This window comes from Tasmannia lanceolata, unplaced genomic scaffold (genome assembly GCF_043159265.1).
Source record: "Tasmannia lanceolata isolate RefF3 unplaced genomic scaffold, GAP_Taslan_0.1 ptg000020l, whole genome shotgun sequence".
Classification (NCBI taxonomy): domain Eukaryota; kingdom Viridiplantae; phylum Streptophyta; class Magnoliopsida; order Canellales; family Winteraceae; genus Tasmannia; species Tasmannia lanceolata.
This window is the reverse complement of record NW_027518697.1, coordinates 5,517,520-5,542,276: the sequence shown is the minus strand read 5'-3', so window position 1 is coordinate 5,542,276 and position 24,757 is coordinate 5,517,520. Positions and strand designations below refer to the sequence as shown.

At 36.6% G+C, this 24,757-nt stretch overlaps 1 protein-coding gene across 4 annotated transcripts; it reads right to left on the bottom strand.

Annotated features, from left to right (window-relative positions):
- Positions 1–1,093: 1,093 nt before the first annotated feature.
- On the bottom strand, positions 1,094–24,589 carry LOC143854544 (ubiquitin-like-specific protease 1D). 4 transcript variants are annotated; one of them, XM_077364565.1, is made up of 14 exons: positions 24,198–24,589; positions 21,065–21,116; positions 16,747–16,847; positions 16,398–16,657; positions 14,895–14,943; positions 14,093–14,166; positions 13,938–13,970; positions 13,717–13,812; positions 12,548–12,650; positions 10,664–10,761; positions 8,691–8,813; positions 6,627–6,741; positions 1,941–2,048; positions 1,094–1,833 (listed from the first exon to the last, which is right to left on the bottom strand). In XM_077364565.1, exons 1-14 carry the CDS (start codon positions 24,468–24,470, stop codon positions 1,663–1,665), a joined length of 1,656 nt encoding a protein of 551 aa, XP_077220680.1. In that variant the 5' UTR covers positions 24,471–24,589; the 3' UTR covers positions 1,094–1,662. The 4 variants fall into 4 exon arrangements, with proteins under 4 accessions (XP_077220680.1, XP_077220681.1, XP_077220682.1 ...); XM_077364566.1 differs by having other exon boundaries at positions 16,747–16,838; positions 24,198–24,588; XM_077364567.1 differs by having other exon boundaries at positions 16,398–16,653; positions 16,747–16,838; positions 24,198–24,286.
- Positions 24,590–24,757: the final 168 nt, after the last annotated feature.

Sequence of the window (24,757 nt, the reverse complement as noted above, 5' to 3'; positions counted from 1 at the left end):
TGACCACCAAGTCACAATAGAGCAAGAAAATGAAAGAAAATACACAAGTACAAAAGAAACAGTAGAGAAACCTCCAGAAATTGTTGGGTAAAAATACGGGAAGAAACCATAGAACTGTAAATGGATTAGAATTCAAAAAATTAACAATACATGTTCGGGCATGTCTGAAAATCAGATTACAATGCAGTAACCTGCAAAAAAAAAAATGCCCCAACATGTGTTTTGTATGAATTAGTATAGATTATAAGGTAAGTTTAGTAATTTCACATAACATAGTTTATTATAAAATAAGAGCGTTTTAGGGTTTTGCCTCTAGCTCAGTCGGTAAAGAGTCCGGTGATCGATCCCAACTCACCTATAAAAAAATCAGCCCTAAACTCTTGAGCTTTTGCTAAAGATTGGAACCCAAACCCAGCCCGATCTTATGGTAAAAGCTCATCCCAAATTCCCAAAAATTGACGCAAGTTGACCCCTAGCTGGAGAGCTATACATAAAGAGCGACCAAATTTACGACACATTCCAGTATAAAACCTTTTCCTACACTGTTAGGAGGGGCATCCTCAGGCCAAAAAAAAAACTAACAAAAGGCAGGAGACAGCAGATCAACTCGGTCTCATGACTCACCCAAGTCAGCTCAGAGTTGCCTGATTTTCCTCTTCTGAAAACAGGACACTGTAACAAGTCAGTTTACCTACACAAACCATAAACATTTCCTTCTTCCACATCTAAACTACACACCAATATCATTGTTTCATGAGACTCCCTTAGCTTCTGAAGATTCACTAGTAGCCAAATCGGGATCAAGCAAATTTTCAGGAAATACAAGAGATAGAATGGAACTATAAGAGCTCTTTTATCTAAGAATTTCCACGAGATGCACTGATCGGGCAAACCCAAAATTCAGCTTGGTTATCTGATGGGACATGCCAAAAGTTCGCTCTGACCGGATAATCCTGACCTTCTAATCAGTGGCCTACGAATGTACAATTAAGAAAAAAAAGAGAATAAAATTGGGATGGCATCTTTACATTGGGCTAAGCCAATGACATGCCCTAAGCCACTAGACTAAGATAAATCACTGCATCATGAGACCTGTAAAGAAGTGCATACTATAATCATGCCCGCAAAAAAATAAAATGTCAACAATATTATACACAAATGCCTCACTCATTTCAAAAAAAAAAGCCTCACTCAAATACAAGAGTGAGAAAAGATTGCTTCTATAAATAAATCTCATACAACATTATTGGAAGTTCCCATTTCTTCAGTATTCCATGAACATGACCACTTGTCAGTGGTCTCCTCGGATTGTTTTTTTTTTAGTTATCTCCAAACCAAAAACTATCTCTTTTGTCGTTGCCACCCAAACAACAATCTAATTCTTCAGACCCACGACAGTGTTCTCGATATAAGTGAAGCTGAAATGCAATTACTTGCCAAGGAACTGACTCTTTTGATGTACAAATCAAAACCAAATGCATTAAATTAAGTTGTTTGCAGACCGGTTAGCCTGTAAATTCTGCAGGGGCACATATGCTAGTGAGAATGAATATGCTATACATTCTTACCATTGAAGAAAAATGCTATACATTTTCTGAGAAGATAGATGGTAAGTGGAATGCCAGGCCATGTAAGATGATTTGAAATGTTTGATGCAATTGATTAAGAATCATCACACTGCACATCGCTTCCTTCCGGAGAGTCATCCAAAGACGAATGTAGCTCTGAACCACCATTCTCTAGTCTACTGCTTTCAAATTGTTTGCAAAGTAAGTGTCGAATTCTTACTCTCAACCTAGAAGCTTCTTCAGGTTTGAACCACTTCTTACCAAACTGAATGATTAAAAAATATTAATTACGAAAAAGATCATGTGGATTAAACGATTCAAAAAAAAATCATGTGGATTAAAACCTTTAGATGAGAATTTTGAATGACTTACCATGCGAAGGTCATCCTTTCTAGGCCTGCCAGGGGCGTCTTCAATGAAGCGCTCCATAAAGAAAAGAACGAAGAGGCCACAATCATAGTCGTTTTTCTGCTGGGGTACCTGGTGGGGGATCCAAAGTTATCACTCACTACATCAAGGTTAAGTAAGTTATCAATGACTAGTAATATGGTTTCAGTCTGAAAAAGGAAACATGGTGATTAAATTTCATTAGACCTATTTCAAGAGTGTTTAAATGGTGTGGCCGTATGGTGCAATATTTTTTAAAAGTTACTGTGCAGCCCACTCCATAGAATGATCCAAACCGTCCATTTTTTGGGCCACAAAGTAAATAGCTTGTGCCCCAAAAATCATTTCCATAGGATGATCCTAACCCTCCAATCTATAGATGGACTGCATATTATGAAAATCTCTACAGACCGAAGGGTTAGATTCATCCAATGGAAATCATCCACTCCATAGGATGCTTGTGTTCAACGTGCAAAAGTGAGGTGCCAAAGTGGTAAGTTCGTCTCTCTCTCTCTCTCTCTCTCTCTCTCTCTCTCTCTCTCTCTCTCGCGCGCGCGCGCACACATATATAGAGGGCGTGGTTTCTGAGCTCAAGCTCAAATAGCACATACATATATATCCATATATTTTTTTTGAAAGATGACATATTTTCATTGATACTATAATAATTACATTGGGGACCAAGAGTCCCACCTGGCATTACATAGCATCAACTAAAACTGGCCAGGGCATAGACTGAGCCAGAAAGACTAAGTATAAACAACAAAAACTGGGCCCTTTCTTTCTAAACCATGTCATATGCAAGTCTTACACTCCAATCACTTCAAAAAGAAGCTTTCCCCGACCGTGCCCAACCAACTGCCCTGCATTACGATCATTTCAACCTACATCCATCATCTTCCTCCAACTAAATCCACCATATTCCTCTACTATTAGCACCATAGAAGAGCATCGAGGCAATGTTGCCTCGACAAGCGAAAGACCATGGTCTCTCAAGCTATTGAGAATCTAATACTTTCCTCGGCGCACCTGGAATCTGATGTTAATGGGACAATTACTTACTCCTGCCATCGCTCCAATCCACCATTCTAAAGTATCCCCTTAACACCAACCAACAGCACTGAGGCCAACTTTCTGAGTTCCACAAACTAACTAACAAAACACCCAACTTCCCCTTTGAACATCCCATTTTCCATCCTGGCTCTATTAAGTTAAAAACAGCAAACATCCATGTACATATATATACAAGTAGCTCAACCATTTCCTAATATATATACATATATACAAACATATATATATATATATATATATATATATATATATATAGGGTAAACTGTTTCTGTGGGGTAGCACATATAACTTATATGCATTGCCCCTCAAAAAAATTATGTGGGCCCATATTGTTTGGACAATCCAAAGCATTCATTTGATAGGTCATTACACAAGGTTTTAAATTTAGGTTTCGGAGTTTTCAGTCCTATCCGAAACTGAAATTTTAGCCGAAATCCAGAAATTCGGTAAAGGGCGCTCCAAATGTTGTTTTTTGGGCTGAAATTTCAACCAAAATTACCGCTGAATTTCTATAAAGGAATAAAAAATTAATATTTTATCTTAAATTTCGACCGAAATTTGGTACGTTACAGGAATTTCGGTTTCGGTGTTGACCAAAATCCGAAATTGGTCGAAATTTAAAACCATAGATAGGGATTGCATAGATAGGGATTGCACAAGAAATCAGCCCCATAGGATCATCCTAACTCTTCCATTTGGGGAGTTAAAAAATGGACAGATTTGTGGAGGTTTATACCCATCCATTTTAACCTCCTCAAATGGAAGGGTTGGGATGATCCTATGCAGCTGATTTTTTCTGCACACCCTATCTATGTAAGGGCCTATCAAATGAATGTTTTGGATCATCCAAACAATATGGGCCCACATGATTTTTTTTAGGGGCAGCACAGGTAAGTTATCTGCGCTACCCCGCAGAAACAATTTACCGATATATAGAGAAGTGTTCCTACTCGATCGAGTAGATAAGTTATCTATTCCGTCAGCCACAGAAAGAAACAGTGGGGGCCCACATTGTTTGGGTGATGCAAACCATTCATTTGATGGGCCCTGACATAGATAGGGTGTGCCAAAAAATCAGCTCCACAGGATCATCCCAACCCTTCCATTTGCAGAGGTTAAAATGGACGAGTATAAACCTCCACAAATCTGCCCATCTCCACAGTTCGAAGGGTTAGGGTGATCCTATAGAGCTGATTTTTTTGGGGACATCCTATCCATAGTTACCGGATTCGCCATCCGCCCTCCGACCCGCGATCCAGGGTCGCACGATCCCAAACGTGGTTCGCTAGCGACCCGGATCACCGAAAATGACGACCCGCGGGAGAGAAAGAGAGAGATACATATAGACTAAGGGAGAGATGGAGAGAGAGTTACAAATTTGATATACTTTGGGTTGGATTGGAACTAGATCTTTCTTTTTGAAAAAAATATGTAGGGCATACATGAGGTTTTTTTATTTTGTTTATTAAATGGATGTAGTATGGACTATGGAAGGGATATTCATATATATTCCAACGGGAACTTTCTTTTTGAAAAAAAATGAATGACATAAATGAGGTTTTTATATTTTGTGTATTAAATGTATGTAGTGTGTACTATAGAATGATACTTGTAAAAATATATGAAATTATGTGTGTGTGTGTGGAGAGAGAGAGAGAGAGAGAGAGTGCGTGTGTGTGAGTCCGAATTAGCGCTCCAAACTGACCGCGCCTCTCTCTCTCTCTCTCTCTCTCTCTCTCTCTTTCTATATATATATATATATATATATATATATATATATATATATATATAGAAATATTTATAGAGAGAGAGAGAGAAAACATTTCCTACACACTTGTGTAGGTAAGTTACCTACACACTAGCTTAAATACAGTGGGGGCCCACATTGTCTGGGTGATCCAAACCATTCATTTGAATGGTCCTCACATAGATAGAGTGTCCACAAAAAATCAGATCCATAGGATCATCCCAACCATTCAAACTATGGGGGCAAAAAATGGACTAATTTGTGAAGGTTTATACACGTCCATTTTACCTCCACAAATCGTAGGGTTAGGATGATCCTATGGATCTGATTTTTTGTGGACACCCTATCTCTGTGAGGACCATTCAAATGGGTTCGGATCACCCAAACAATGTGGGCCCCCACTGTATTTTAAGCTAGTGTGTAGGTAACTTACCTACACAAGTGTGTAGGAAATGTTTTCTCATATATATATATATATATATATATATATATATATATATCTGTGTGTGATAAAGATAAATTGTACCAGTTAAAGAATGTGTATTAACAACTTAGTAGTAGAGTGTGTATTGAACCGTCATTCAAAAAAATGTGTTGAACCATTCTAAAGGATTGTAGTAGAATGTGTATTGAACTATCCTAGGAAGCACGGGTACTCTCCCGAGGCTCCCGACACGTATGGGGTGCGGGTACGTCCGGGGTACGTACCACATTTTTTTTATAAAAAAAAAAAAACCAGTTTTGGTGGTTGAGTGCGTGTCGGGTGCACACCACACGTACCCAACACATCCTGCTTCTTCCTGCTGCTTCTCTTTCCTCTCCTGTACTTCTCTCTACTTTCCTGTACTCGGTATTTACATGTAAACCATTTAAGTAGATGTCTTTACTATGTACTTAAGATTTACATGTAAATAAAGGAATACCCCCCTTTTGGATTAATTAAAAATAGTTTCAACACCCAAATCTAAAAGGAAAAAAAGTCAACTCTCCAGTTCTAGTACAAAATTCAAAGAAAAAGGGTCAGGTCAAAATTTTAACTTTTTTAACTTCCAAACGGTGGGTTATTTTTCAAATTTTAAAACTTCATAAAATCTATTTTGTCCAAACATTATTAAATCCCAAAAGTCCGGTAAAAAAAATCTCATAATTTGGTCTCTAAAAATTATTCATCTTGTCAGGCACTAGTCAACACACTGGTCACAGACTTTTTTTTCTAATGAATGATATATTGATGCCTCATGTTATGAAATATGGAACTTAATCACTTATGAAATGAAGAGTAATATTAGAATATTCCATTTTGGTGATGTTATTGTTATTTGATTGCTCTACAATTATTATTTTTTTAATTTTTATAAATATATTATTATATTCGGCATACCCGAACGTACCCGCACCCGGTTTTTTCGGCAAATCACGTACCCACGTACCCGTGCTTCATAGGAACCATCATTAAAAAAAAAATGTATTTTGAACCATTCTAAAGGATTTTAGTAGAATGTGTATTGAACCATCATTCAAAAAAAAATGTGTTAGAACAATTCTAAAGAATAACAAACAATACTTTTAGGAAAAAGATATCAAGACAAACTTGTGTCGACATTGTCCCAAACATCAACCCTCTTAATATTGCAACGTGTACCAAAATAGGGGTATGCTTGTCATTTATTAAAAAAGAGATAAGGGAATCATTGTCATAAAAATGGTTATAAATGTATAGTGAAATGTTGCAATAATGAGGGCTGTTAGGAGCATCCCTGTCACAGGTGTGTCCTCCTAGCAGCTCTCCTTTCTTTTATTCATGAAAAAGTTGTCCTAAACAGATAGACAATATCAGCCACAAATGGTTTTACCGGGATAACTTTCCGCTCAATTCTGCGAGAGAGATTTTTCCAGATTTTTTCAGAAATAGGAACATCTGGAGGAGCATCAGCTTGATTTAGGTATTTCCATTCTTCTTTTAAGTAGCTACAAAGCACAAGTGATTACGTTCATCAGATTAAGAATAAGTTTTAAAATGAAAAGGCATTTCAATGAATAGGAGATACTTAAATTACCATAATAAGACAACCATAAGTGTGTGGTAATAGATGCTATATAAACATGCTCAGGACCATGCTTTTCTATCTAGAATGCACCACACAATGTAAAGAATAAATGAAATGTCTAGTATGTCATTATAACTAAAAGCATTTCCCACTGAAAATTGTCATGGGTACGTATCGAAGTAGTAATTGCACTTTACTGGTTGGTCTGACCAAGCCTTTCCTCCGTTGGGATTGGTCCACAGATTCCACATAATTAAATTTGACGTGACCATTTCAAAAATAAAACCACTAAGAGATTCTGGACTTCAAAATAACCATGCTGTGCAATTCTCTTTAAGGACCAACTCTCATGGACTTAATAATAGCAACAAACAAAAAGTTGAAAGCCCATATTCAAGAGGAAAGCAATAAGTGGCACTGGTCACTATTAAATGCATAAGAATATGCTTTTAAGAGAACAACCATTCGCCATTGTATGGACGCATGGATAGAGGAACCAACAAACGAATCTTGGAGACAAGGAGGTTGCTTTTTCTAAAGATTTTGTTGGGGATAAAAAAATGTGGTGGTTAAATTAAAAGCTCATTTTTGTGAAAATGTAAAGTTGTTAGTGGTGTAAAGAAGGAAGGAAAGAAGAAAAGAAGCCAGGAGAGGAGGAGAACTTGTGAGTTTTAAAGCAAAACCCAACGATACCATGTGTTTATATTTTTATGGACAAGCATGACAAATATGGGTTACATTTTCAATATTCACACACTATTCATGATTCATTGTTCGTGAGCCACAATTCACATCACATTCACATGAATAGTGACACATCACACGTGATGGTCCCAATATAAATGTGAAATATATCAACACTCCCCCTCAAAATGAGTATAGATATTGATCATGCCGAGATTGCACAAGATAAACACTAACTTGGGTTTGAAAACCCCTCAAGGCATCTGCAAGTTGATCCCTTACATTCACAAATGGCAAGCTGATCTCTTTAGAAGCAACCCTCTTTCAAACAAAGAACCTGCCAACCTCTGTGTTTGGTACAATCATGCTGAACCCAAAAATGGAGAGAGAGAGAGAGAGAGAGAGAGAGAGAGAGAGAGAGAGAGAGAGAGAGAGGAAAAGGAGTTTAGATGTAGGAGCCAAAGTTTTGGGGTCTTCAGGTCTATGTATAAAGAGACAGTTACAGATTTCTTTGTGGACTTCAGTTTACATTAAAATCTGTCCGATGAGTCTGGTGACCGGTGCTCAGTTCAGGCTTCTGGTTTTCTGATTATTATTAAGGGGCTTCATAAGTATAAAATCATATCCATTGAAAAAACTTATGAGTTGTATAGCTAACAAGGATTTCAGACACTGGCTCTTTTTTATTTCATGTCAAGAAGCTGTGTACAAAATCCAAGAATTGATCTCTTTGATATCATAACAACTTCATATTCTTAAAATGCCAAGTCCAATGTGAAAACCATTATAAAGGAGATAATTGAACAGACAATATCACTTCACGGAAATGGACAATATATATATAAACAAAATAAATGTAGAGACAAGGGATAGTTACATCCTGCATGTTCCAGCCTCTTGCAAAGGACAAAACAATTGCTACAATCTGTCATCTACATCATTCTCCTGCCATTTTGTTTCCTAAAGGTGATTGACAAAATGCTAATTTATTTTTTGCATCAAAACAATCATTGTATCCTATTTATAATGAAAGAATTCCCATCCTACTATATACGCCCTCTGAGCAGAAAAATAACCAATAAAGTTGAACCAAACTATTTTTAACTCTATACATTACCACAACAAAAATATGTCAATGAAAACAAAGTAATCATGATCATTTTAGTCTAAAGAGAAGTGTCTTACTTTTCAACGTTCGAAAATATTAAGCTGCTGCTGTGATATTCCAATGAATCCAAGTGGAGTATAATTGGTCCTGATTCATATTTCCTTGCTGTGATACAAATAATCACCAAGCTCCAGTGTTGACTATTTCCACCAAACCACATCAAATACCAGAAGAGAGTCAATGGATATTAATGTCGGAACTTCTCAAATGAAAGACAATAAAAGGTTTGTAGTGCACCAAAAGTACTAGGCTAGTGAAATTGGCATCTTCAACATGTATAGAGCTGCTATGTCTCATATCGACACAAATTAACTGATTTTAATATTAGAATTTTTTTTTAGAAACAGATTTTAATATTTCAGAAAGTGGATATTATCCATGAGAGATTGGAAATGCAAAGGGGTTAAACATAGTCATAATGGAGAAAGTAATGCATGCCGTTGCTTTCCTTCGGTTTAAGAAAAGCTTCATAAAGGAACAATAGTTGTAAGCATAAAGGATCAATCTACTGGAATTTAGTTTCACTTAATCATGCAAATGGAACATTATAGGAGAATACAAAATATTGTATATTAAGGCTATCAGTCCATTAACTCCCCCAGTCTCTCTCGTGTTAACATGAGCTTCTCGTAGACTACTAGGCGTATGTTATCATTTGAGGAAAACTGAGTTAGCCTTGGTTTGTCCTCCATCGGTGGTCAGCAAAAAACAAGGTTTTTTGTTTGTCATTTTGACTCTCTTTTGATAAAACTTAGTCCATTAAAACCCCTAGTCCCTCTCTTCTTAAAGTGAGCCTGATGTAGATTACTATGATTATATTAATAGATAAGCAAAAATAAATTAGCCTCGCTTTTTTTTTCTGAGATAACAATTTTATTAATGATGTAACTGGAATACAGAAAGGGGACGAGTCATCCCACACTTGTAAACTGCGGTTAAATTAAGTAGATAGTGACTCCCAATAACATTCTCATATCCCCCAAGACTTCAGCAAAGTCGCATTTTTTATAAAGATGTTACCATTTCAAGGGGATGCCCAGATATTTAACAGGAAGGGAGACTAGGACTGCGAGGGAGAAGCCAAGGAATTCAGCAAAGACCTCGACCTCGACCTCGACCATGTTAATGCCACAACTGAGATTTTTGGCAATTGATTTTGAAATTGGAGATCTCTTCCATGAAGGACAAAAGGCGTTGAGGTTAAAAGTTGGAGCGCAACTGTTTTGGACAATATGATTGTATCATCCGCATATATTGGAGGTGGGTTCACTGTAGGCCCTCCCGGTAAAACAGTGGCACCGAAAGGAGGCCACTGTCTAGAGCCTTAGAAATGAGGTAGCCGATGTTTTCGATAGCAAGGGTAAACAAAAAATGGGAGAGGAGATCATCATGATGGAGACCTCTGGAGAGGAGAACTTCCTTTCTCTCCTATTGTTAAAGAATAAAAGATTAAATAACGCCTTCTCCAACAGCTTAAACTTTTGGAGTAATTGGTTGTTTCACATGGTATCATCGCAAAAGGTCCAGAGTTCAAACCTCCTTGATATTAAAAATCCACATCTAACGGCCGACCCAAAAGTGGGGCCAAATGTGCCACGTGTAGGCCAACCCTAAAAAGAGGGGCCACACGTGAGGGGGAGTGTTAAAGAATAAAAGATTAAATAACACCTCCTCCAACAGCTTAAGCTTTCGGAGCAATTGGTTGTTTCACACCTATAAACACTAATTTCTAATTTGTTTCCATTTATAGCATACAAATACCATTCCCAAAAAAAACATACAAATTTATAATCTCAGCAATCATGTATCAGTTATTCATAGCCTTTTAGTTTGATAAATTTACTTTACATGCATAATCATAACTCACGGCCGAAGTTCACGAAGATCCAAACTATTGCATGTCATGACCACCAAAGAATGAGTAGTCAACTGTGTATAATGTCATATAATAACTAAATTAAGAATTACTGACCAAAAATCATGACCTTACTCTGCATGTATTGGCAAAAATATGTATGCCTTTTGAAATATATTGACACCTTTCCACCACCTCCTGAACTTCTGATAAAATGTGTCCTTGTCACTCCCCTACATGTTGCAACACAAAACAAGTTATTCATGCATGCATCTTGTTCAACAATATAAGTGTTGAAAGATAAGATGGTACAGGCAACCAACCTTGAAAAAAAAAGAAGAAGACAAATTTTTTGAATAAAACCATAGATATTTCAATACAAGGGTTACTTGAAGTTAAGGGCACATTTGGCTACCATGAATTTATTTTCATGATAAATTAGATTTTCCAAGTGGTGACAGAGAGTAGAGGAGGGATAGATACAAGAGGAACCAAGTGATGGGAGGGAAAGAAAAGCCTGGAAAACCAGGACAAAAATTTCACCCCAAAATATGATCGACTTTTTCCTTTTTTTTTAGCCACTTCCCACCCTCAACTCAGTCGTGCCCTCTCAATTCACTACACCTCCCACCCGCACAGCCCCTCTTTCACCACTTGGAGAGGCTACTTTATCATGAAAAAAAATTTCATGGTTGTTGCCAGACATGCCCTAAAAGTAACCAAAATAACGCATAGAGGGTCTATATAGAAAAGGTAATGCAAAATAAGAAATAAAACAACAACATGAGTGCACTCATCTACGAGACGTTAGGCAATGTGTTTGCTGAATTGCCCAATTTTAGCACCACATGGGTGCACTTCTCTACTCTTCAACAATTGAAAATATCATTCCTCTAAAAATGATAAATACAAGAACAACAACAACAACAACAACAACAAAAAAGAAGAAGAAGAAGAAGAAGGTCGCAACAATGCAATCATGAAAAAAGAGCTTCCAGTTCCAAGAAAGTACGTGAAGGGTATGAAAGAAGTGGAAGGAAATGGAAAAGTAGTCCAGGGAAGCAAGGAAGGGAAGATCGTTAGCAAAAGAATGAAATATGATATTTTGGAGAAATTAGTTGAGAGCTGCCATTGGGAATTAATCAGTGCTCCCTCGACATATTATTGGATCTCGATATCAAGCTGAGGAATGGTTTGTTGCTATCTCTACTTGCTCGAATGTTTAAATTAAAACTTCATCAATCTAAAGTATGAAGCCCCTAAGATAGGAACCTTGTTTTTATTTTCAAATGTAGGTCGTCTTCTTTTTTCGGAATGGCATTTTTTTTCAAATTTGGGTCCTTCAATTCCCCAATTACTTGTTAATTATTAGATTGTTGATGCCCGTGAGAAGTTTACTCTTTTGTCTGAAATGTTAATAAAAGTTATTAAGAAAGGGGAAAAACAATATATGGCAAAGGGGACAAAGATTGCCCCACAGACAAAACAGGTCCAGAAACACCCTCAATGGCAAGCAAGTCGGTCATTGTGTTAGAATTGTGGGATGTGTGAGAAAAAGAAAAATGATGAGTTACAGACATTGTGAGCTAAAGACACGTCTCCCTAATCTCATTGATGATGTCCTAGAATCTCCATGGACCAAAGGACTCCTTCCTCGCCCACGCGATAATGCTTGAATCGTCCTCAACAAGAAGTGGGCAACCATCATGATGAGTCAAAACAGAGAGAGGCCCGTAAAGAGAACTTGAACCACTGCCTCACTGGAATTTTTTCTACCAATCAGCTCATAGACTGGAAGATACCTCTCTCGCTCGAGCAAAGGACCAAGAAACTTTGCCTCAACCACTCTACCAAGAATGAAAACCGCTTTGCTAAATATGAAATGCACCCATAAGAGTGGCAATGACACTAGTATCAACTAAATGACGAATCTACCCAAGAATCAAATAATGCCTCTGGTTCTATGTTTCTTTTGTAAGAAGGAAAATAGTCTACCATTATAAATTTTCCCAAGTATACCTTGTATGAAATTGCTTCCTCAAGTTTCTTGTAGAAATATGTGTTGAAGAAATGATAATCGCCTATTGGCCTATCGGTTGGAGACTCTGGTTTCTGAAGATATCTGCCAAAATGAGCATGCAAGTAATTATAATGGAACACATTCATAAACTTTCCAATGTGAGAGCCACAACAAAAGACTTTAGTAAACTGTGAACCTCAATACATGTTTTAAAACACCAAAGCCATCATATTCACAAGCAATTTCCAATGTAAAGGCCATGCATAATAAATGCAAGCTGCTAGTGCAAGTCCACAATTGAAAAATTACAAAAGTCCCACTATGAGTAAACTATCAACTGAAAAAAGAAATCAACTGGAACTGACATCAGAATTTCTGGACAATGAGATCACATCATAAAGGCCAATGGTTAAGTTTTCATACAGCCAAAGCAAAGCAGATTGCATCGAATCAATGATTGAACACGAGTTTTTTTATTGACTAAGCTGAGTCCAATGATATTTTTTATTGACTCAGTAGGGCCAAACAAATCAAACAAGTCAATGATTACCTAACAAATTTTTAAACATTGATGCCGGCATGCTACATGAACACATAAAAATTATAGAACAATTTATGAAAAATGTGCTTCTTGCAGATGATCTCCTTGAATACAGTATTAGAAACAAAATTCAAGCAAGGAGCAATTATTCCAAAGTTCCACTGATCTTAATTTGTAAGGTATATTACTTCTACATTAATTCGGAGTATGTTAAAGAGTTTTTCACACACAGGTCTATGAAAAAGGTCAAAATTATCATTAAAATCACAGTGTGACAAAAGAGACTCAAAATTCACATGAGACAACTTACATATGCCACCAAAGTAAATACGGAGAAGAGAATAACTATAGTGATGATAGGATTTGTAATGTATGGAGTTGTATCAATCATCATAAAAAACTGTTATCTAGTAATCTATTAAAGCGAACTTGATCAACTAACTATTGTCCACCCTCATTGTCCAATCTGTAGTTCTGATCAACAAGCGGACTGAGAGTAGCCAGAAGCACAAGATTTAAGAAATTACGCTTCCACAAATTTCTCCAAAAAAATCCATGGAAAAGGCTCATTTGAATAAAAGAAAAGTACATAAGACAACTTTGAATAATCCAAACAAGTATGCTTACTGAATATAAAAATTCATGATAGTTGATGACAGTGGGAATCCAGGTTCTAGGCATTCCATGTCCGAGTGACAAAGTTCAACAGATTCTGGGTCATTCCTGTCCAACAAAAAATAAGTATAAAATAACGACTAGGTGCATTTCAGACCCTACACACACAAAAAAACATACCAGCGGCCAGAAATATTCTGCACCGTCTCCACATATTCAAATCTATGACTTACCTTGAGGGGTAGTAGATCTTAGCGTCGCTAATCCTGAAAAAGGTTAATATCAGTTAAATAAGCCAACTTCCATCTAGATATTTAGGCAGATGAGAAAAACTACAGCATAAAACATGCAAAATAAGATATCATCTTATTTGAAAGAATTAACTTACCATCCTTCTGATTTGTCATTCTGTATTGGTTCTATAGGCTGTGCATCATCTTCATCAAGAAGAACCATCTGGACCTGTTTCATCATGTCAGCGTCATTACAGTATGCCAAATACGGATACTAAAAGAAATAAAAGGAAACACTATCTAAGAGAATTGTGTCGGAAGTACATTATTCAGTTATCTTAAACAATTTTAGAAAACAATTAAAAGAAATAAGAGGTTTTATTTGAAGTTGTACAGGCATAATACTCCTTTTGTATTGTAACTATCCCTTAGGCCCTGTTTGGATTGCAAGAAAAACATCTCTGATGCTTGGGAGATTTTTTTTTCTTTCCACGATTTAGAGGGAAATGATATGATTATAGTTAATTTGGACGGATGTTATCATAACTTGTATGTCCCTCTAAATAAATATTGAATAGGGTTGGTTCCAATTATCTTTTTCGTATCTAAAAAGGTAGGAAATTTTAGAAATATTTTTTCCTTTCCGAGCTTTTCCACAAAATTCTTGCCATCCAAACAAGACCTTGAGGAAATAAGAGTCCTTGAGTGGGGGCTTGTCCTGCATTCCCTGTTGAAGGTAAAGTCTAGAAAATCTAAGCTCCTCCAAGGGTTTGTCTCTCTCATTCATCTCTTCTTCTTCCTTCGTCTCTTGTACAAAACTCATAAAGCATTCGACAATCATTAAAACTCAATATTTGCATCATAATAAAGAAAGAAGAATTGCAATCCTAGCATATTATGAATTTATGATATGTTAAAAGGCAGCCTATACAAGAAAAAATTGGAAAGCAGGCACACCTTCCTTGACTTCGAACAATTTGAAGTTTGAATGGGTGTATTCCTTCTCCTAGCCAAGAGTTACAAAGTATACATCAGAAAAGCATATACATGGGCCATGTATTAAAAGAACATTGAACTACAGCAAGAGCATCCTTAATGAGATATAAGACAAGAATACTTCATAAATATGGTCAGCCCCACTTCGAGCTTAAAAGATTATGCGTGAAATAAGAAAAAACTACATCATAAATTCATAAGTAATTTGCAAACAACATTAGCTTATGAATCATAAAACATATTACATTTCAAAGCTCAAAGCAAGCAACAACAGGATGGAATTGCTGCGGAAAAATGCAAACAAATTAAATGGATATTATTACATTAATCAGAGAAAATGTTCCATTATGAATGTGACAAATCCTACTTATAGAGAACCTTGTAACAACCATGCAGTTATGCACATAAGTAATCAACTAGAGCTAACATGAAAATTATAGCCACCTCTAGACACATCGGGAAGCAATGTCTGGAAGGAGCAGAGCATGGAGAGAAGCAAAACATCACATGCAACAGCCCATCCGCGAAATGACTTCTGCGATGGACGCTAGCTCGACCCCCTAATATCTTAAATCAACCCCCCATATCTCTCTCTCTCTCTCTCTCTCTCTCTCTCTCTCTCTCTCTCTCTCTCTCTCTCTCTCTCAGCACTACCCTATATGGGAGTCGATTTATCACTGCCCTTTCTTTATCCTTATACAATCCTGGTTTCAATTGATCCAAAAAGAAAACTAATATAACACAATAATATAATAATAGTTCTCAGGGCACTCCCCCTAAACACCAAGTACTCAATTTATTTCACCAAATTCAGTTGTTGAAAATCATTTAAGCAAAGGACAGCCTGCTTTATTGGACAAAGTAAGATATGATGATGCTTCACAGATCCAACTTGAATTCATGGTGGAGTAACACAACACTGAAGAATAAATCTGAAAAATATTTAGTAATAACACCTTCCCTGACATTTCATCTCAAGAACTGAACGCCCCTTGACATGTTTAAAAATGTATACGAATTTTCAAACTTCAAACGACAGTATCGTGATGGGTTCTCTGCTTATAATTCCTAATATAGATGAACAGTACCTATAATTGGCTGTTTTCCATCAGGGGACGGTCTTATGTTCCCAAATTTCATTTACCCATTCTCATTTGATTAATTTCCAGAATAGAGAGTTAATTTTTTAATGGGTTTCATGAATCAAGATAAACATAAATAAGCAGATAATCAGCAACCAAAAAGAGAAAGTACCAATGTTATCACCATATAAATAACTGCATAACCTCATAATGAGAAATAACCATCAGCTAAAACTATTACAGTTATTAAGCTGTGTAAGAAATATTAGAAATTGCAGTGAATAACATCAGCGTATAAGGTGAATTTTGCAATTATGCCAGCAAAGCTTTGCAAGAATAAAACACTAAATAGCAAGGTACAGTAAGAAATTAAAAGGCATACTTCTCAGACAAACGGCTGGAAAAGTTTCCCTCCGGATGGAGCGTGGAATAACTGGAAGAAGCAAAACCTTCATGATCGCCATTGGAGGATCTATGTTTATCTTTATCAATACACCAACTCTTAGGAGATCGAAAAGGAGTATGCCTTGAAGACATTCTAGTCTCTCGTCTTTTTGTCTGTATTGATGGTTCATTCGGCCTCCAACTATTATGGTTACTCCGGTTAACACAAGCCAGCTCCCTATCAAATGCTTTATCTGACTGATAACAGAATGTTAGTAACTTTGTCCACCAAGTTACAGTATACACTGAAAACTATGGGCTCATTAATTGTTTCTATAGCCTCCTACCTTGACTGCTAGCCGTTGAAAATAATAGGCAAATTGTGACTGTGAATGGGACTGACATGTTGAAGACTTTGAGCTGAAGCCATGCGATGAATCTGCAAAACCTACAAAGCATAAGAAGATTAGAAGTACAAAACCAAATAAATAAAACTGAATGGAGTTGCTCCAAAGCAGTTATCCTCTAGAATCAAGTTGAACTTGGAGAACCAATCAACTTATATTTAAGTTGCGTTGCATGGATTCAGATTCGTGTGTCGGGATCCGACATGAATTCAAGGTGCCCGATTCCGCAAACCCCAAAAAGTAAGATTCATGGATTCGCCAAAATATTTTAATCAATTCTCAATTTTTAATTTTTTTTACATAATAATATGATTATGACAGTTTGGCTTCATGCCCTGACGATCGACTATGGAAGCTATCTTCTTGATTAGGCGGTTAATTGAGAGATTTAGAGAAAATAAAAAGGACCTACATATGGTTTTCATTGATTTAGAGAAAGCGTATGATAGGGTTCTCATGAGAGTTATGTGGTGGGTCCTTGAAAGGAATAAGTGCCTACTAAATATGTTGATGTGAATAAGGATATGTACGATGGAGCAGTAACTAGTGTCAGAACTACGGATGGCATGTCTAGTGAGTTTCCAATTACAAAAGGACTGCACCAAGGATCAGCTCTAAGCCCTTTTCTTTTTGCGCTAGTTATGGATGAACTTACGAAGGGTATCCAGGATGAGGTGCCGTGGTGTATGTTATTTGCTGATGACATAGTATGAATTGACGAAACAAAAACAGGAGTTAATGCCAAGTTGGATTTATGGAGAACTACTTTGGAGTTTTGAATCCAAAGGTTTTAAAATGAGTAGGACTAAGACAAAGTATATGGAGTGCAACTTTAGTAATGTAAGGAGGCGGGGCCAGGATGTAGTAAATATGATTGGACAGGAGGTACCTAAGAGGGATATCTTTGGCTATCTTGGTTCAATTCTACATAAGCAAGGAGAGATTGAAGAGGATGTTAACCACAGAATAAGAGTAGGTTGGTTGAAGTAGAAGCATGCTTCGGGAGTTCTGTGCGACCATAAAATACCTACCAAGTTGAAGGGAAAGTTTTATAAGACGGCTGTGAGACCAACCATGTTGTACGGCTCAGAATGTTGGGCCACCAAGAAGCACCATGTGCTTAAGATGCGTGTAGCGGAGATGCGAATGCTTAGATGGATGCGCGGCCACACAAGGTTAGATAGAATTAAAAATGAAGACATCCGTAAAAATGTGGGGGTGGCACCAATTGAGGAGAAGATGAGAGAGCACCGCTTAAGATGGTTTGGGCATATCCAACATAGGCCTTTGGATGCTCCAGTGAGAAGAAGTGACTCGTGTAAAAAGAGGTAGGGGCAGACCGAAAACAACTTGGGTAGAAACAGTGAGGAAAAACTTGATGGCTAGGAACAAAACAACGAACATGACCTTGGATAGGATAAAATGGAAGAAAATGATCCATGTGGAAGAACCAAACTAGTGACAGGATTAGACTTAGTAAATTTGATCCGGGCAGATTCTTTCACCTTCTTCTTGAAATTTTTCCAAAGGATTCATTAGCCGACCCCATCTAGTTTGGGGCAAAGGCTTAGTTGAGTTGAGTTGAGTTGAGTTGAGTTGAGTTGAGTTTAGAATAATATGATTATGACAAGTAATAAAATGAAAATTTCAATAGGCAAAGTCGATATAATGTTTGATTTCCATTTAAGAAACTTACTATAAGGATGGGTATAGCTGAAAGCATGTGTTAACTGTAAAATTGTGGTTGTAGTAATTAGAAAAAATAAATAAAAGAGATTTAGAAGTGTCTCAAAGAATCCTGAAGTACTGGAATCCGAGACGTGTCCTACACGGATTCTTCGCCCATCTAGAAGAAACCATGTAACATGGGATTTAAGTAAACACAAACTGATTCTAAGTAATAAAGTAAAAGATACTAATGGAACACAAAGAACTTGTGCATTTGGTATCAGTACCTTCACGGCAAACTGCCTTACAATAGCAAATGGATGTATTGCCTAAGTAAATCTAACATAGCCAATAACAAGTCAATATTGTGCATTTTCCATTCACAAAAGAATCTTAACAACCCACAATGTTTGTTAAGTGTGAAACAATTATCTAAGAATCCACTGCAAAACTCAGCCAAGAACTATGGTTAGTCAAGAAGAAACGAAGAATTTGTGTGGGTGTGTTAGATCTCCAACCCGCTTTCTCAATGCTTATATAATGCCATTTAAACATGATTGCAATAGTGTCCTTAGGGTCTCCAATGTTATTATGCACATAAAGAACACTTAAAGAGACTTAAGCATTGGGCCCTATCAACTACACTTCAACCTCTAATGGCTGTAACTTCGTATGGCGGCGGCCTTATCTGCAACAACCTTTAAGCTTAATTTATTAGGCAATTCGATCACTACTAGTTTGTAAATTGTGGAATGATAGAAGCAAGGGCCCCCTTTATGCAAGGGCTAAAGAAGGGCCTTTGAATGGATCCACATCATTAAGTGCAACCGAATTCAGTTTCTCAACCGACTTTAAAAATGATGTGGATCTATTCAAGGGCCCTTCCCCGGCCCTTGCATAAAGGGAGCCCTTGCATCTATCATTCCTCTTGTAAATTTGCTAGTAATTAAAGTTTCGGGGGGTCATTTCTGGTCAATTTCTATAATTTCTCTAACTAGGCAAGGAACAAAACGAATGGTCAATAGTGAAATTTTTTCTCTTTGCCCCAGTAGTGGCTTTCGTCCTTTACCCTGAAGCTTTTGCCCAGGCTTTCCACATGCAAAATGATTTTTTTCTTAACACTTGGCTAGGGCAGTCTCATAAGTCATAGTATTCCTTAAGCAAAGATGTCAGTAGTTTAAATCTTGATTAGCTTGGTCTCATGATAGCTTAAGCAATGATCAATAATCAAACACAGACAAATCATTACTTACAAATTTAGTTAATTTCTTCAGCCAAGCATGCCATTATTATTTTATTAAATTGAATTATATATTTGAACTTAGGTATAACATTATAATATGTGAAGTTCAAATCTGATGAATAACAAAAAATTTGTGTTTTTTTTTTCATTACTACAAGTTCATAAGATTGAGATTCAGGGTTCAATCTTAATGCTTGTATCAATATAGGGAAAAATATTTCCAAAATTTTGAAAATCCCTTGATGCTTTCACATTATATTCACAAGTTTTTCACAACTATAGATATTTTCTCAAGCCAAATATAGGGAAATGATTTCAGCACAACTATGTTTTGATACATGCGCTCATGTATCTTGTCTTTTTGCATTTAATTGTCAGGTAAGTACTTTTTGGGGACAGTAAAAACCCTTTTAATAGACAACAAACATGAGCGTCTTGTATCAAAAGATGTGTGTGTTGAAATCATTTGCTCAAATATATCATTAACATTTTATAGGATTTAATTAGCATACAAGGAGTGGGGTAATTTTATAGTATGTGAAGTTCAAACGTGATAGATAATAAAGTTTTATTTGTTTTTTTCGCTTCCAGTGCATAATATTGAGGTTAAGGGTTCAATCTGCATTCTTCCCTACTAACATAGTAACAAATATTTCCATTACGAAAAGCTCCTGATATTCTCACAATATTTTCACAAGGTTTACGAAATCCCCATACAAGTCTTCAAAATAAATTTTAGATCAAGTAAAATAAATTTGAGGAATGCTAAAGTAAAGAGCACCTTGCAAAAATCAGCCACAAGGGCTCGCCATTGGATCCACGCCATGAAAGTGTATATACTATTCTTTTACTTTTACATTTTTCAGTACTATTATAATTTATAAATGCACTTTGGTGATGTGGAACCAATTGGGGACACCCTAGCTGCTGGTTGTTTGCAAGAGCGCCCTTCAGTTTAGCATTCCTCAATAAATTTATATAAAAAGCAAAAGTCTTCAATGAAAATTCACACAAGTGCAAAGACAATCTAGAAGCAGGCTTAATTTTTTACGAGGAAAATTATATTTTGATTTTCCAAGTTCGCATATGCAGATTATTTCCCCAACAAAACCTTTTCAAGTCAGACACACTTCTTCCAGTTTGGAGGATCTAGGTCCATAATTAATCACATTTTGTAGCTGCAACTGAATATTTACAACTCCATCAGCTAATTGTAATATCAGGCAAGGCCATTCAAGCTGAAGTCAGTCCCAAAAAGAAAGGTAGCATTCAATTGTCAAATAGAAATGGTATCCATAGCATTGGCGGCTGGCGCAATTAGTCATATAAATAAATTTTTAATCTCACCACAGAAACTGGAGCGTTGGGATTGCGCAGGCTTCTGAAAATCATCAGCATCCTGTGAAAGAAAATTGAGATTCTATGAAGAACTTTATGAACAACATTACAACTAGCAAATGCCTATCATTGACACAATGTTGATGTCAAAATATGCCCCAAGTATCATTAAAAAAACGGGAAAAAACATGCCATAAGTATTTGTAAGCCACAAACCATGGTGGAGAAAAAAAAAAAATTCTGTAGCCAACTGAAGAGATTTGGTAGTAAAGGCTAGCGTCCATCGTAAAAGGCATTTCGTGGCTGGTCTGTCGCATGTCAGACCACCCACCTCGACCACCCACCTCTTGAATGGAGACAAAAGTTGTTGTCTTCATTCACGAGGTCGTTGGTCTGACATGCAACCGACCAGCTGTGAAATGCCTTCTGCGATGGACCCTAGCAAATCCCTATAAAATAATATTATTTTAAAGAAAACAAAAAGGAAAAGTCTCATCAACCAACCACCATTTCTCATTATGGCCTATTGAGAGATTAACTACTTCTGCAAATCCACATGTGAAATTATGAGAAGTCTTTTAAATCGTATCGCTGTGTGATGTGTATATAATAGTCACATGACTGCAACAAATGGTATTTGGAGGGAAGGATGCACAACAAACTAAAAGCATCATTAATTACTTTTTGTGTAAGACCGCACACATGGTTTACATCTAAAAATGTGCATGCTTTCAAGACAACCAATAGTAACAGTAAATATGATTTTATTGCAAACTAAAACAAGTTTCCAACAATCTGACGGACTTAAGAAGGGTCCACACAAGATGTTATAAATTCTAATGCAAACCTAGGGTTCGCAAATCAGATCCGGTGAACTTTTAGGGGTATTAACGATGATAGATTCAATTAGGGCAGAAGAAGTGGTTGATCACGCTGATGATCAAGGACAAAATGAGGAGAATGGTGACAAAATAGAGTCGGTACCAGAGGAGATAGGTAATGTGCTGCATGTAAATTCACATGGGCCTGGCCTAGTGAAAGGGAGATTGTTCTATACACCTACGAAGCAAGGATACTGGTTGAGGCACAATATCTTCTCTACAATGTGCTCCTTGTGGCCATAAGGCCAAGCTCATCATTGACGCTAGAAATTGTGAAAACATAGAATATTAGGATGAGGTCAAGAAATTGAATTTGAAAATGAAAGTGCATCCTCAACCATACAAGTTAGCATGGCTAACTAAACAATTCGAGTGAGGTAAAAGTGTCTAAAGTCTAAACGATATTTGGTAGATTTCAGATAGATCATACATTTCAATCTGTTATAAATTTCAGATATATCATAAAATTTAGATTTGGTATAAATTCCAGGTTTATTGATTGTATAAATTCCAGGTTTATTGATTGAATTGGAACAGTATAATCAGTCTCATACTAGAATCAGATCCTTGCATTAAAACCTTTTCCACTGAATGAGGTATTTAAAGAAGAGCTTCGTACCTTTCTTTAGAAATTTTCCATATATACTTCATAAATTCTTGTTCAAGTACGTCTCACAAAAGCATATCATCCTCATGATAATTCATAAGATCATTATGCACAACATGATAGAAAGTCTTATCTTCTTTAAGAATCCACTTCAAGCAATTTTTTTTTTTACCATTCATAAACTTCGATTCTTGCAACTCAAAATTATTGAAATCGAACATAACCCATAACCCGCAAAATTAATAACGAGACTCCATCATCGGTATAGTCTTCATTCTTTTTTACGAATTCAACGACGTCTTCATCATAAATTCTCTTATCAAAACTTTTGTAGATCCTCTTGCAATCAGACTATCCATAAAACTCGGAATCATTCACCTCCTCTTCTAGATACTCATTATAGTTCGGATCACTCATTATTTACAGCAATTCTTCATAGCCTTCTTTATCTTTGGTAGCATGTTCGGATGAAGTAGAACTCTTCTTCATCTTATGATTCATCCTCCATGTCAACATGTTGACTTGAGGAGTGTTGATTACCCCAAATTGAACATTTGAAACTCCTAGTCGAGCAAAATCTTGAGGAATTCTCCACAACATTGTCGCCTTTATCGGTGTTTTGGGTGATTTTGGGTGATCGAGCTAACAGAAGATGACAAAAAAGTATTAATCCGAAATAATATTCACGCTCTTGGGGACTTCTACTGGTCCCTTGGCATCTCGGCAGAAGGGCATATAAGACTTAAACAAGCTTTCTACAACAAAATAGATAAATAAACATTGCAAATCTCCACAACAAGAAGAGATCAAAGAACAATCGGCCGTTCTTCCTCTAAATGATTTTCACTCAAATTAACAACATATTCAGCTAGGCAAAAAAAATACCTTCTATCTAAATTCACTCCATAAAATATCAGAGATGACTTCCTTGAAAGACATACAAATCAAGAATCTTCATCACAAAATACAGAAAAACGGTGCTGTGCGGATGTTTTGTATCCTGGCATTAGGGTTACAGGTGCAATGCTCTATTTATGTTTTTTTGGCAGAGAAAAAGGAGAGATTTGTAACCCTAAACCAAAATAGTGAAAACTCTTGTAGGCACACTACCGAACCACATAAATCTTGTGTTTTTTCTAGTGTGATTGTGTTTCTCTGCATCTCTTCTTAATGTTTTGCTGTATACCGTATTTGATCAAAGGTATTTCTTAGTTTTCTACACAAGGATTCAATCAACCCAGAACGAACAGAACAAAAAACCCATAAAAATTTAACAAAACCCACTTCAAGGAACAAACCCTAATACATGTAAAATGAATATTGTGTTTTTTTTTCTAGTGTGATTGTGTTTCTTTGCATCTCTTCTTAACGTATTGCTGCATATCGTGTTTGATCAAAGGTATTTCTCGGTTTTCTACACGCGGATTCAATCAAAGAAGAAAACCCAAAACTTGTTTTCTTGCATATCGTGTTTGATTGAAGGTATTTCTAGGTTTTCTACACACAGATTGAATCAAAGAAGAAAACCCAAAACCAATAGAACAAAAAAAACCCCAAAAAAATTAACCAAACCCACTTCAAAAAACAGAATCTGATACATGTAAAATGAATAAAAGGTCACTAAAAAGAGGGGATTCTGGGAGAAACCACAGACAATGTGAACGAAGTAGATTTTCCTTCGCTCTCTCTCCTCTTCCAAGCGCTTGAGAGTGGCTTCATATTTGGCACCTCTATCAGGTAAAGTGGAAACCATGATGGATTTTTGACATTGCATTCTCTGAATCTTTTCATCAAGTTGATGATCGGAAAGAGAGTCGAGATTGTCTTTTTGGATGGTATCTTTAACCACCTCCAGTTCTGCAGGAGGATCGTCTTCGTTTCTCTCCCATATATTCTCCCAGTTGATATTCATCGGGGAATTTTTCATGCCCAGATACCAGAGAGGGACGATGGTGTAGGCGATTATTGGAGATGGGGATTTCCTGTGTGGGAAAAAAAAAAGGATTTTTTGAGGAGAGAGAACTCTGAATTGAATAGGGTTGGGATTTTATGACATCTTGAAACATTAGGGAAGTGATATTACCACGACCATGTTTTTGATACTTTCGCTAACAATTGTTTTAGGAAATAATTGGCGAGTTTTTGCAATTATAATGCATTAATGCATAGGTTTGCTGGTTTTAGGAGATAATTGTGCAGTTTGTTCAATTATAA